Raw genomic sequence first — 15,222 nt, 5'->3', positions numbered from 1 at the left:
CCTACTGTCTACTTGGCAAACTAGAAGGAAAATGGGGAACACCATCCCCCACCCACGCCATCTCAGTACGTGAAACAGGTAGTTATGTTGAACAATAGGGTGAGTGAACTTAGCTGAAAGATGCAAGATTTAAAATTTAAAAAAAAATTTTTTTTTAAAGGAAGTTTAGCTCCAAATACAAAATGATGCCATCTGGTTTAAATTTCATTTTTTACTTTGTTGAATTGCTGACATGTAAGGAAATGAAATGGTCAGAGTGGCCAACCAGAGGCATGAGAACTTGGTTTCCCTCATTCTGGGTCATGGGCACCTGAGTAAGTCACAGTGCATTGAACTGAGTTTTGAAATATTGTTCGAATTAAGCTTATACTACACAAGGACTCTGTATAGTCAAATAAATACACACACACACACACACACACACACACACACACACACACACACGCTAGGTATCTAACCTTGACATTATAAATTCCAGAGTCAGGCCAAAGTTGAAATAAGCACCAACTGTTTGTACTTTAGAGGTAGGACACTAGATTCTGAGATGTGCTCCATAGCTGGCTTGTTGGTAGTGGTTGGTGGTAGTTTTTGTGTTGGGGGAAGGGGTACGTACGAAAGCATAAAAAGGGATAGACTATAGAAATCGGTAGCTCAAAAATCTCCTACAGAGACACAAAGCAGGCACAGAAGTAGAAAGGGCCCATTTGCATGAGCTTCCCAGGAAGAAATAAAAAGAGTCACAGCAGAACACAAGACTGGAAGCCAACATCCCCTCAGAGAACCTTCCTTTCCTCTGCCTGGACTCACTGTGGTGAGAAGTTCCAGGTACCTCCTTAATTGCTTTCACACATCTACCTACTCTTTGAGGAACACGCGCTCTTAAGAACTTTAAACTGATGGCACTTCTGGTTTTCTAAGTCAGTGGAGGTCCTGGAGGTGCCTGCCATTGACAATTGTCAAGCCATGGCAACTAAGGACTTGCTCTGCGGTGTCATGGCTGGAGCCTGGGCAGGCTGATGCAGCAAGCCACTGGAGAAATAAATGTATGCCTGGGCACGGTATCTTTTCAATCACAAGACTCCTCTGTAGTCAGCCTGGGAGTTATCTGAGTGCCACAGTGAGTCTTCAAGGAACATTTTATGAGTGGGGAGGGTCAACCTCTGGATTCCGTTTGAGTCACAGAGAAGAGGCCTGTGACATATTTGCCTTCAAGAAATTCTCTCCAGCTGTTTTAATATAAAGACACAAGTGACTGCATGTCTTCTAAACTGAGCAATAAATTCTTCACTGTATATTTCTCTTTCAAGTAACCATGTGTTACTTTCTAAATGCAGAAATCAGCATAGCATGACACATATATATGTATATATATATATAATATGTGTAATATATATCATGCCTTTTGCTCAGGAAATTGACTATCATAAAAGGGAGTTTGAGGATCTTTTAAATTAAGAAATCATTAAAAATATGTGTATATAATTTTAAAATAAAATTATTTTTGAGACAGAGTCTTGATTAAACAGGAAATAAATATTGTAAGTATCTAAAAATTCTAACCTAAAGAGAGCTTGTAAAATAGAAAAAATTTCTACTTTGTGTATAAATGATTTTAAGAAATAGGCTCATAACCAACACAGAGTCACAAACATAAAACAAGCATAAAAGCATATGCTCACACATATTCAAACGTTTTCCCATCTTTGTCCTCCTGCATCCGTAGGTTAGAGTTTATTAAGTTTTACTAAAGTAAACTTTAGCTCGATCATCTTATAAACAAGAAGCCCATCAGCTCTACTGCTCCCTTCCCAAACCATGAAGGGAAAAAAGCAGGATCCCACAAAAAGATGTGCAAAATGCCTTTACAGTATCGTAAACAAAAATATTTCATTTCTAAGTTTTCCGCTGCGGATCTTTCCACCAGAAAACCCATATGGCTCAACTTTTAATTACTTTGGCTAATGCTATATGTAGTAATTCTGTGGTGAGTGCTTAAGTGTTTCATTTCTGGTTTCCATAGCAACATTACATCAGATTGCAGACAGCTGGCTCCACAGTTTTAAACCATAACAAATTGACCAAGCCAAGACACAAAACTATAGCTGCTTTAAAGAGATAGCACACCCTTTGGGCTGCTAGGCACTGAGCGAGGAGTCTGCGGGGCCACTTGGCATGGACAGGAGGGTGGAGCCTCCTTTCTTCCCAGCTTCTCTTGGAACAAGTGCACCCTTTGACACATCTGTGATGCTCTAATGGGAAAAGCCACGGAGCCAGCGTGGAGAACTTTTTATAACACAATTACACGCAATGTGATCGGAAAAAAGGGAAGAAAGTTAATCACATCTGTAAATAAGAGGATTTGTGTGCTGGCGTACTTCTAAAAGCATCCTCTCAGTGCTTTGCCTAAGCCTGTCTGTCATTGCTGACTTGAAACCGATATTTCACTGGTCCTTACAGGAACCAGTCCTTACATCTATGATGTGCAGAATAGAGGGTTTCCAGAAGTTTAATAGCACAGTAGCAACAAACGCACCGGAGTGAAAGTTAATCCATACTGTCAAGGGACAACCACATCTCCGGGGAGCCACTCGAGACCATGCTGGGCACACATTTACAGTCTGCTTCACTGGCTCCAAACCCGAGACACACTGTCACAGTCCGTAATCAGAACAGCCAGACTCAGTCACTTTATCGCCCACCCCCCCCCCCCCCCAGTGAGGCCACATCATATAAGCATTTCTGAGAAGTATCTTTTGACTGCAAATATACTTGCTTGAGAAATCACACAACAGTTTCGTTTGAACTCAGTCCATAAGAAGACACACTTCAACTTCCTACGGCCAAGCTGTCACTACATTAATTCTGAAAGTTATGAGAAGAAAGCCAAGTAATTGTAGATTTATTTAAAACAATGCTGAAAGCTGTCTGCATTTAAGTCCTTCACACAGAGTCAGCAAAACTCACAGAGTGGCTTCAGCCCATGCTCGCTCATCCTTTCATTGTCTCAAAATAATATTTAGTAATCTCCAAAAGCTATGTATGGTGACTAGGTGAGCCCGCTGGGCGACGGTGTGCCGGGGTAGAAGGCAGGGAAGAAGCTAAAAGGAGATGGGAAAAGCTAGAGAAATTTAAGAAGCCCAAAAAGTTGCATCCTAGGCAGAAGTGAGCAGAAAGCCTTTTTCTTGAAGCAGCAGAAAAGTTTTCCTTTCACACACAAAAAAGTATTCATCAACTTACCGGCTTCGGCATTTAGCAGGCGTAAGGGGTAGTTTTGCAAAGTCACAGTAGGTACCCCTTCCCCTCCCCACGCGGAGCAAATCTCACTCTCGATCTGTCAGCCCTGAAATCTCCAAGTCAGACCAGGCACTCCTGCAAACATGTTCTCCGCAGTTACATGATCAGGCAGGCTCTCCTAGACACAGCCCAACATCCGCAGAAGGGCAGCAGGACACTGACTGGATTCAATTAGCCTCTCTCTGCCTGCTGCCTGATTCCCCAGTCGCTTGCTAACTGTATAACTTGTAAGAAAGGCATAAGTCATCAGCTCTAAGCAAATCTCCTATTCACCACAAGGAAAAAAGGGAGTGTTGTGCACAGCCAACAATCCCTGTTTTCACTGAGGAAGGCCCCCTGACCTCCTGCTGGCCTCCAGTTCCTTAATTACTGTCTATGGAATTCCAGAGAAAGAAAGAAAGAACGAGAGAATCTGAGCAAATCCAGGACAGAGGACTAACCCTTCCGAGTGACTGAATTCTAAAACAGATCGCTTTTGCAGATGGGGTTCCAAACGTTCGCCGGAGGGCGTGGTCTCAATTGAAAGTAGACACCTTTCTGGGGCTATTTTTGAAATTACTATCCTAAGGCTTGTGATTTTGGGTTTCTCCCTGAGTGTGTTCTCTCTCTCTCTCTCTCTCTCTCTCTCTCTCTCTCTCTCTCTCTCTCTCTCTCTTTCTCTCTCTCTCTCTCTCTCTCTCTCTCTCCTCTCTCTCTCTCTCTCTCTCTCTCTCTCTCTCCTCTCTCTCTCTCTCTCTCTCTCTCTCTCTCTCTCTCGTTTGCCTACGCTTTTTTTTTTTTTTTTTCCTGTTTTAACCACCAGAATAAATGTAGGCTATTTCCCCTTTCCTGAGGCTTCTAAAACTGTCTTCCCAAATTGTTTCAAAAGTCACTTCTGGGCAGCTGAGTCCCTGTGCATTCTAGAACAGTGAACCCAGGGACTATGTCACAAGATGATCGTTTAATCTTCTCGGGGGTCTCTGGGGAGCACCAGGCACACTCTGTTACTTAAACAGAACATCGTCTAAACAAGACAGACCTGAAAACCCAAATAAAGAAGTCTCCGTGACGCGCGATACAATTCCTCTCTTTCTTTCCATGGCTGACTCCACTCAGTTAAGTCATTTACTCCCGCTGTGCAGCTTGCACTGCTTGTGCCTCGCTGTTTCTTCCACCACCGTGTGGGTCCTCCTTATCCATCTCTTTACAGGACGTCACCCAATACAAAGAAAGTACCCAGCAGCCTGAGGCTCACCAATGAGGTCTACTGTCTCTTTAAAACAGCAGAGGATCTTTTGGGAGAAGGTCCTGGGCTTATTTAAGTAAAAAAAAATTTTTAAAAGAATTGAGACCCAAAGCTCACAAGTGGAAGGTCATGTTTCGCCCAGAGTCTTCAGTTTACATGGTGGACGGTTGTCCATCTTCCCTTTGGTTGGGTACCTCACCTGCCCCACTTCCCAACCCAAGCAGAGACCTCTTCCTTTAGCTAGAAGTGTACATCAACCTCATGTCCCTCCACCCCAAGTCTGCTGGCCCAGAAGCATCTCTTCTACTTTATATGAAACTTCCTTTTTTTTTTTTTTTTTTTTTTTTTTCTCCCTCACGGATTCACCATAGCTTCCTTATACTGTCCCCGCATCACAAGCTGATTCTCCTGCACCTTGTGTCCTCACCACCCTCCCCTGGCATTTCAGGGCCACACATAGCACACATGGTGATGTCTGCTTTTTGGATGAAGTGCTACCAGTTCTGGCACTTAGCAAACACCGCTCTCATATGCCATCAAGTAGATCCAGGCATGACCCCTTTGTCAAATACAAAGGACTAGGCACGAAGTGGGCCCCATGAGTCTGCCCCTGGACTACTCCCTACCTGGACAGGATTTCGGCCTCTAGAATCAGAACAAGTTGATTTTCAGTGCAACTTTAGTGTGATGGAATTTATCTCACCATGCTGTTGGTTTAAAACATGGCATTCCTAGAGTTCAGCAGTTTTTGTTACCTCTGCGCCTGCTATTTGTTACTGACTGGCATGCAACCAAAGCTGTTCTTACAAACGGCTCTTTTAAGAGCTATGGACACAGCAAGGCCACAGAGAGCCATAAAGCTAGAGGCAACGTGGCACAAGGGCTTAGGTGGTACAAGGATGCTAAGATGCAGAGGGATGGGTATGCTTAGGAGCTCAGACCCTTGAAATTCAGCAGCCAGTGGGATCAGATCCCCTTCCATCAGTGGGAAGAGAGGGTAAACCTTAGGCACGTGTGTTATCTCCTCCTGTTTTCAGATGCCCGAAGGGATATAGGATGGGTAGAAGACTCCTCACGTATGAAGCCTGGGACCTGGCAGAGCAGGAGGCCCAGATCAACGGAACACTTGTTCTGCTTGCGTCGATCGAGACACAGTGAAGGACAGAGGGAAGAAGATACATCTCTGACTCCCCTCCTCCACACCAACTCACCCCTTGCCAGCTCCTCAGGGGACCTTCTAAGAGGAAGAGCAAGAGGGCTGGCCTTATAGGCAACGCTTTATAGGCCTCTGGCCCCCACCTCTCAGAGGACAAACCTGTCACTTATAGAGCTAATGCCAGGCTCCCTGTGATAATCTCTAGGGACAGTGGCCTAGTTTAGTCTCCAGACTTGGATGCGTGGTGCCTGCTCACTGCAAGCCATTACCAGAGCGCTCGTCTGCCTATTGCAAGCCCTCTATGAACACTTACGCAGTCAACAACGGATGGAGATGTTCAGGCTCCTCAGCCGCATAGCTCCCAGCCTTCGCCAAGCCTCACAGCAAACACGTGAACAACGCACTGAGAAAAACAACTCCCATAAGTCTGCCTCTCACAGCAGTAGACTCCAACCTACCTGCACAGCGGGCGAGCCAACTGCTTCAAATTCACATTGCAACATCTGAATCCTACACAGAGGAACTCTTTCTTTGTTAGGTGTCAAGGCAGGGTGCAAAGGCCTTGCGTGGGATATAGAACTGTGTGGTTACTTCCCTTCCCTTCCTCCCTAGTCTGAGGGCGCTCTACGCCACTGTACATATACTCTGTGGCAAGGGCGTCCCTGGGCAGCCCTTTCTCACCCTCTCCCTCCTCTCCACAACTCAAATGCCCCCTGCGCTCGTGTGCCCACACATCACTGCACTTGCTGGCCTCTCCTCTGATTGCCTTTCACTGCCTTGGCCTTTGCGGAGGCACAGCAAGCGGGACAAACTTTATCTAGAGCAGCGGTTCTCAACCTGTGGGTTGTGACCCCCCAAAGGGGTAGCATGGCGGATATTCACATTACAGTTCATAACAGTAGCAAAATTACAGTTATGAGGTAAGTAGTGAAATGATTTTATGGCTGGGCGGGTGTCACCACAGCATGAGGAAGTGTCTTAAAGGGCGGCAGCACTAGGAAGGTGGAGAAGCACTGGTTTAGGGAAGGCTGGGCACACTCCAGGTCTACGTCTCAAACTGTCTTAAAAGAAGCATGTGTGGGAAAATTTCCCATGTCAACAAATATTCTACCAACAGAATACACCAACCTATTAGTGATTCAGCAGCATTCCTCCCCGTAAGTATGTTGTCACTTACTTAAATGATGCACCTGTCACTGGACATTTGCATGTCTCCAACATAAACCAACTCGGATGCACACTGCGGCAAAATTCATTACCGTGGCCATCGCAGCCTTTTTCTCTGAACCGATTATTAGATTTTAGGATTGAAGGGTTTGAAAAAACGTGCGCATCTGCAAGACTTTTGACGCTGAAGAAATGTGTCGTCTTAGCTATATTCCTCGCCATGACCAGAGCCCCAAACATATGTTTTCCACTTGGACAAATAAAAATTAAATGTATCTTGATGACACTTTGGTATTTCTTTTCTTTTTTGGCTTTTCAAGACAGGGTTTCTCTGTGTAGCCTTGGCTGTCCTGGACTAGCATTATAGACCAGGCTGGTCTCGAACTCACAGGGATCCATCTGCCTCTGCCTCTCGAGTGGAGCGCTGGGATTAAAGATGTGTGCCACCACCGCACAGCTCACATCGGTACTTCTTGGCTGGAATAAATGAATGAACGAACACACCCACTCATTGAAGGCATTCAGGAGAGTATGAAGTGTCAGTGTGACTTACAAAGGTTGCAAGAGAGAAGCACACGGAGAAAAAGCACACAGGAAGCCCTGAAACAGGACCATTAACGGCCTCATCCCCGGGCTGGAGAAAAGGAGATCGGCACTTGGTGCAGTGCATCCTCATATAGGAAAACCAAGATATGCATCTGTGACCAGTTAACACTCGTTATGGGGTTTGGGGGCACATCCGTGTTCATACATGACCTAGAGCTTAGTGATGGGATGGTCCCAGAGCCATACTTCCTTGTCTACCTTGGCCTCAGATGCTCACCTATCTAGTTGGACAAAACAGAGTTCAGCTGGTGTAGTTTTTATAAACAGCACGTGACACCAATCAGCAGGAGCTTCTGCCCTCCCCTTCTCTGAGCTGGATTTCACCATCTCCCCACCGAGCCAGGTCTCCCTCCGTGGTCCAAGTGTTCCAAGCAGTGATGCACTCAGGATCCCTCCCTAGCTTAGGGCTACAATCTGGCTCTGCCTGGATAAAGTCAACATGTTCCCAAAGCTTGAGGACCGAGCCATGTCCAGTCACGACAGCGACTGCTGGGTCACTGTTATCATGGTCATCTTTGTGCTTTAAAAATAAAAAATAAAAATTAGTCTCGCTGAGTTTATAGCAACGCTTTTTGATTTAAAGCTTATAATAACTACATAAAACATGAGGCAACACTGTGCCCCGGACCCCATTCTATTACAAAGAAGTCAGGCAAGGAGACCCATCTGTTTAGTAAGAAATATTTTGCTCGTTAGAGGGTGACATCATTGCCCTCTGAAATTAGGAGAATTTTGTCAGCAGATGGAAAGGGAAAAAAAAAAAAAAAAAAAAAAAAAAACCCGACGAGATTCCATTCTCCTCCCCAAGGTACCGTGCAACACTGAAATAATCGCTCTGGCAGCTTCAAAATTAACTAGTTGTTGCCAAACTTGAGGATAGGGGAAAAAAGAGGAGGAGGAGAAGGAGGCAGAAGAAGAGATGATAATTATAGGAGATTTTTATTTGGAGAAAGTACGTGGGAATTTGAGGTACTATTACTATCCCCTAGGGGAGAAACACTGTCAGCACTTAATTCATTTTAATAACTTTAAAAATTAACAGAGGGCCCAAAGGAACAAAAATGGATGTTACTCTATACCGTTTCCTAAACTCAAGAACACGGAATTACTTTTAACCACCCTCAAAACAGTTTTGCTACTTTCTTTTTCCCAAAGGAGAAGGGGAAAAAACAGATCTCAAGGGTCCTACCACGAAGTCTAGGGCAACTGTGAGCATAAGGAGCCCACCCACTCTAAACCTGCAAGGTCCCTGAAACAGAGAAAAGGCTTTTCCTCTTCCACTGGGGGTGGAAAGGATGGCAATAAGAGGACTGACTTCCTTGGTGTATGTAAAGCCTTGGGTGGCTTTTCTACATGATGTCATCCTGTCCATAGGTCAAGGGACTGGCTGTTACTGTGAAGCAGCCCAAGGTCACAAGTGAAGGTAGCAGAAGAGGCAGGGACATCAGCAGCAAGAGCAGTATACTTCCCTTGCGAGAGGCTGAGGGATTGAGGTGGGGTGCACCCAATGCCCATCAGTGATGCAAGGCACCCTAAGGATTCTAGCAGAATCCATTCGTCCTTTTTCCCAAGTGCCCCGGGCTCTCATACAGCCCTGGGCCATGGAGAAGGCTCACTCACAGCAACACCGCCAAGTGGGGCAATCACACATGTGCTGGAAAGTCCAGTGTTCATTCCCGAAGTGGTAAGTCTCCTCAGGGACTGGGTGTGTTGCTAAGTCACATTACTTTGGCATCTCAGACTACTGACTCATGGTTCAGGCACAGTGACTTCTCAGGACGGGGCTGTGTGACAACTCTGTGTAGACACATGATGATGCAGACATACAGAAAACCTAAGGAATCTAGTAACCACAGAAGGAGGGTACGGGCATCCTCCTATGGCACCAGGCCAGCAGGTGAGCCCATGCCACTCTTAAAGTCACAATCTGTATATCCTTGTCATAATTTTGGTTTTGCCTAAAGACTTAGTAAGAAGTAGCTTTGATCCTAGGCTGAAAGGCTATCTTTAAAACAAAAACAAAAACAAACAATAAAGCACATTAGCATTGAAGAGGGTGTAATCATTAAATTAGCAAATCCATCAGGGCACAACTGCTGAACACTGAGCCACTTGATGACTTCCCACAAGAAGCCAAGGATGATCAACCTCCTCTGCCAAAACATGTGAAAATCCAGCGAAATACACATCAGCATCAACAACCAAAGAAAGGAACATGCATTAACACTCAGAAACTGCATGATCAAGGTAAGAAAACAAGTTATCAAAGGTGTCCCCCTCCCCCTTTTCAAAAACCAGACTAGCAAACAGCAGAGAATTCTGTCATGACCGCACATCTGGAAAGGAACCGTGTTCACAACTCCTTTATTTTTCCTGAGTCAGGAACTGGAATTAGAAGTGGGAATCTAGAGCGAAGGAAGCAAAGTGCATAATGAAGCTTCCTGGTCAATATTAAGCCTCTAGAACTCACTAGACTTGGAAACCAGGTGACTCTGCAGCCATGACCCATTCAGCGCGAACTGTGACAGAGCATTTAATGCAGTCTCAGGAGAGAAAGCTTAGCACAGGAGTCTCAATGGAGCCTATATTACCTGGCCTGTCTATCTGGCCATAACAACACTAAACACAAATGGGCTACCCAATAAAGACCTCAGCTGTGCTTAGGAGAAAGGGGGGGGGGTGGGAGTAGGGGAAGCTACTGTTACACAAACAGTAACGTTCCTTATGTCAGCACAAGTTTAAAAACAATGTGACTAGAGCCAACTCAGCAGGTTCAAGTTGGGGGGGGGGGTGGAGAAACAAAAAATGCATGGCAGCTACTTAACCAAAATACGAGAAGTGGTTGTAGTGGTGGTGGTCAGGGTTGGGGGGGAGTAGGGAAAGGGAAAACAAGAGATTTGAAAATACATGCAATTTTTTCATCTGACGCCCTCTTCTGGCCTCTTTGAGTGCTAGCATACACACACACACACACACACACACACACACACACAGCACACTCTTGCATGCAGACACTCAAACATATACATTTTTACCTGTTTAAAAAATAATTTAATAAGATCATAAATTTGATTAAATGAGACCTCAAAGACCAGATGACATGCACAGATGATACAAATCTAAAAGTAATGGACATAAGGAAATAAAAACCTGTTACAAAACCAATTTGTTAATAAGAAACTGAGACGAGAGTGTACATCTTAGCAGTCAAAATGGTGAACAAAGAAAAAAAAAAAAGCTTCTTAGTACATAAGTTAGTTTTCTCTACTACCTGAATATTTACCTAGCTCTTCACCTTGAACCCGGTTGCTCCCCTTAACTGACACCGACTTCTCTTTTATTACCTGGAGAACTAGTCTGTACCATGACTGGTACAGTCATGTTTCCTGGGAAGGCCTCGGAGGGTGCAATGAACTTCTGCTATGTGCCTGCCATACAGTCCACAACCATACTCTCCGTCTGCCTCTTTTCCCCAACCACGAGCTCATTGTCTATGAAGGCTGGTGCACCCACCGTACAGCCTCGGTAAATGTTTGCCCAATGGGTGATCTGAGGAATGCTTGAGGTGGCACTGTTTAATCTACACAGTGGGTCAAGTGGGCAACAGGGCAAAGGATGAAGCACGCGGCTTTAGGAACCAGTTATGCAGTGGTATTAACTTTATAAACACTAACCATTCAACCTCGGTCACCAGAGGGTGTGGGGTGACACAGAGAGGAGAAAGCGGGGTGCAGAGGGGAACAGAGGAATGTCTTCAGTGGCTATTATTCTGTGGAATTAGAATTTGGGTGTGCTCAAAATTACTTCCCCATTCAAAGCCCTGGGTTCAATCCTCAGCACCCACACGATTTTATTTATTTATTCTTGCTTTCCCAATGAGGGCCATTGTCTGCTGCTGCCTGTAGTTGAGAGCTTTGGTATAACGGGAAAGTATGATGGCAGAGTTCAAACGCACTCTAAACAAGTGATGGGCGGCCTATGACTTCAATGAGCTGGCACTGGACCCAGCTTATTGGATCCTGTTCATGAACCACAAGAAGGCCTTGTGGCCCAATAAATAAGGCTTGGCACTGGGGCAAATGACTTAATGAAGGACAGAGATGTGACGAATCAATAACACTAGACAGTGACGGACATCCTCTTAACTTCAAACTCCCTGGGGTGCTCCCTCCAGCAAAGAAAGGAAGTGCTATTGCAAATCAAAATGCCAAACCCTGACCCAAATTAGATTACATCTGCACTCAGATATAATCAGCTAGTGGAATAAATGTGGTATATCGCATCTGGTAGTTGTGTATCAGGCTGGACAAATGAAACTGCATTTTTATAGGTCAAAGCTATCTGTATCTCTAATTTTATAGATTTAAGCCTGATTTAAAAAAAAAAAAAAGAAAGAAAAGAACCAACAAGCCAAATTATATTAAAAGGTTATCTTAAGTTAAAAATCTCTTTTAAAATAGATACCCTCAGATTATGTCATCCTTGGGCACTTTGTCAGCACTTATTTGTACTCATGGGGCGCTTGGTACATTGAGGAGGGTCCCCCAAGGGCCCTACTTTTAACTTCCTGTAAGTGTTCAAACAAGTGGAAAGGAAGGTGTCCCTGGTTAGTTTGCCAGAGAACCCAACCTGTAGTTATTTGGGGGCCTGTGGTGAGAACGCCCTCCACTTGTGAGAGAGGCGGGCCATGTACTCAGTCCAACCACCTGTAAGATCATGTCTAAGCAGTCAACTGCTTACTCCCGCAGAGTAGCACTGAAATCGCACCAGACCCTCTCCTAAGCCCACTTACAGAGCAAGACCTACTAAGGCTGGAAACCACTGTAAGAGTGGTAAGAGTGGAGCACAGTCAGCAGGCATTAGCAAGTTAAGTTTTTCCCAACTACATGTTTTCCCACTGACACATACACATAATGGCATGCACCAAAATAGCACTTTATGGGGGACTCAGGCATTTTAAGGATGACAGCACATGGAAAAGGGAGATGAACTTCCCAGGGAGAAGAAAAGATGATATCTATTGGGGATTCGTTGCTCTGTGCCCTTTAACCCCCAGGGCAGGCAGGATTGGCTGATCTACTGAAGGAACTGAAGCACAAAGAGATGGCTCCTCTGCCACCAAGGCAGGGCTGACAGGGGAGTGGGATCCAGACCTCAGGGCTGACTCACCTCTGAGCTAACCCAGCCCTGCTCCATCCTGCCCATGCTGGGTGAATGCTGGCTTCCATCGGCTGGTGGTGGCAAGTCCCTCCTTCTTGTCTAAATGTATTTCTTCATGGTGAGCTTAAGGGACTCATGAAATACATGCCTCAGCCTTTGGCCCTGGTCCCAGGAAGGCGGCTGGGAATGGGAGGGGAGCATGCTGAGTAAACAACAGGAAGTAGGGAATGAACAACAGGAAGTCATCTCAGCAACCACTCTTTCCTCTCAGATTATATTCACTTGGATATGGGAGCAAATCTTTAATTCTCAAAAGCAAGCAAGGCAACAAACAAAACAAATGGGAAAAAAAAAAAGAAAAAAGAAAAAAAAACCTCTCACTAGGTCAGCCAGTCAAAGTCCTAAGCAGACAAGCCTGAGGATCTGAGTTCAAGGCTCATATCTCACAAAAACAACTAGAGGTGACGACTACCATGTGTAATTCCAGCACTCTTACAGCAGGATGAGAGGCAGAGACAGGAAAATCACCAGGAAGCTCTGGGGTCAAGTAGCCTGGAGCACTGCACACTGGGAAACACCATGAACCAACTTCCTGCAAGTTGTTCTATGGCCTGTGAATATCCACCAAGGCACCGTTCTCTCTCTAAACTGGAAACAGGAATTCGAAAGGCTCTATTTCGCTATGACTTTAGTGATAAACTATAGGAGTACTATTTCTTTCTATATTCTCTCATTCGGCTAAACGAAATGAAATTTTACTGAAAGCATTCGTAAAAGGCAGAATAATCTTCTGAAAGAGTTGAGGAGGTATTAAGAGACCAGAATCAGTAATTAGCTTTTTTTTTTTTTATCATAGTCATATTTAGAAAGATTTAGAGGAGGGCTAGTTATCCGGGTACAGTGTAACTCAGCAAGGTATAAAGAGCTGCGAAGCTGGGAATGGTCAGAGGTGGCATTGTTGTCCAGTATACACAAGGCATATGGCTCAGTCGCCAGCACTCCAAGGCACTGGGGCAGGGCTCTAAACGCCCTCTGGTAACTACTGCTGGGCCTTCTCTGTCTTCCTGGTCTTCTTACAGGTGAACTGGATACACTCATGCTTTGTGTGTGAAATTAGGAACTGAAGCCCAGCTACAATCACCCCGTGTTCAAGTCCAGACAGCACAACATTAAAGCTTTAATTTTAGAGCCATTTTTCTAGCCATAAGGTAAAAACTATCTTGCTAATTTGAACCTTTTTGGGATGAAGCAAAGAGTTAACGCAAAAGTTCCCATGGCAAAGAAATACAAAAAGACACTACCAGAAGCCACACTCACTCGGACACCCAAGTTATTTTTACACCTGGCATCTAGCCTCCCCTCAATGCCCTCCTCATAAAGGAAAACAATATAAGAGAAGACAGTAGAAACAAGGCCAGCCCCTTTCTTGGAGGAAATGGGTCCTAGATTGCCAACTCCAATGCTGTGAAACATGGGGATCTTTATGCAACATTTATGTGTCCAATAAATATTCATTACCATCCAAATTGGTAAAAATATAAAAACCATATACTTTTCAACTGAGAATTATTTATAGGTGGGAGATTTTATAACTTCACGAGCTGTCATAGAAAGCTCCCTGTTGAGTCTTATTTCCCCAAGTGGTGAAGCCAATGACATTAGTTCATGATTTTACTTTGAGAAAAAAAAAAACACATTTCTGGCATATTTTAACTTATAGATATTAGTTCTCAAGGTAAAATAAACATATTCAAGATAAACACATTAGAAATAGCCTCGTCAGAAGATAGGCATGAGAGCACACACAGCTCCTTAGCAGCTGAGGCAGGAGGATTGCTTTAAATCAGGAGGAGCTCAGCACAAGCCAGAGCAACACAGACCCCCATATCAGGAAATAGGAAATAGGCCCATGAGAAGAGGAAGGGGAAAGATTCAACCCAAAAAAGCAGCCTCTAGACTCTAAAAAGGGCACTGCACACACAGAGAAGAAATGACATCGCTCCGTTCCCCAACAAGCCCAAAGATGCAGCCTACTTAGGGTGTGCTGGTTCCATAGTGTGGTGACATGGTTAACCGGCTCTTTCCCATAATAGAATTAGGCCATTTGCCACCAGAACTGATATCAAGCACCCATGTCAGGTACTCTTGCTTTCGGCACACACACACCAAAGAAGCTGGTGATGCTCTCAGAAGCTGCAGCACAGATTTCCCCTTTCAGAAGAGCAAACCTGAATCCTCCCCCAACTTGAAGACAAAGCCTGTTAATGGGGCACGCACGGGCGCGCGCGCGCGCGCGCACACACACACACACACACACACACACACAAATGAGTTTGAAAAGTCTACATCGTGGGCTGCCAGTGTGGTGCAGGGGCAGGGTATTTGTCAAGCATACACAAGGCCTTAGGTTCTATCCTTAGTGCTACATACAAAAAAAGCAACAAAACCACCTGAGTAAAACCCAGCCACTGAGATTCTGCGGCTTATAATTTTAGAACCTTTCCAAAGCTTTAGTGGGTTCCACCCCAGACATAGATAGCATGGGCATATTTTAGTGCAGACCTTCCTTGAAAGTCCTTCATCAACGCTTAAAATAGCAGCTTCAGAAGAGGCC

General features: G+C 44.9%; 1 protein-coding gene across 7 annotated transcripts in view; it reads right to left on the bottom strand.

The window, feature by feature from the left end:
- Nucleotides 1-15,222, bottom strand: part of Sash1 (SAM and SH3 domain containing 1) — a 350,942-nt gene that overhangs the window by 32,862 nt on the left and 302,858 nt on the right. For 2 of the 7 annotated variants that reach the window (XM_051164251.1, XM_051164252.1), the window contains exon 1: nucleotides 3,238-3,278. The exons of the other annotated variants lie outside the window; for them this stretch is intronic. In XM_051164251.1, the coding sequence (XP_051020208.1) occupies nucleotides 3,238-3,249 (12 nt within the window). In that variant the 5' untranslated portion in view covers nucleotides 3,250-3,278. Of the gene's footprint in view, nucleotides 1-3,237; nucleotides 3,279-15,222 lie in introns of those variants that run through there. 7 annotated transcript variants of the gene reach the window in all.

Source organism: Acomys russatus, chromosome 21 (assembly GCF_903995435.1).
Source record: "Acomys russatus chromosome 21, mAcoRus1.1, whole genome shotgun sequence".
Taxonomy (NCBI): domain Eukaryota; kingdom Metazoa; phylum Chordata; class Mammalia; order Rodentia; family Muridae; genus Acomys; species Acomys russatus.
The sequence above is the reverse complement of the archived record's forward strand: the minus strand, read 5'-3'. Positions and strand labels throughout refer to the sequence as shown.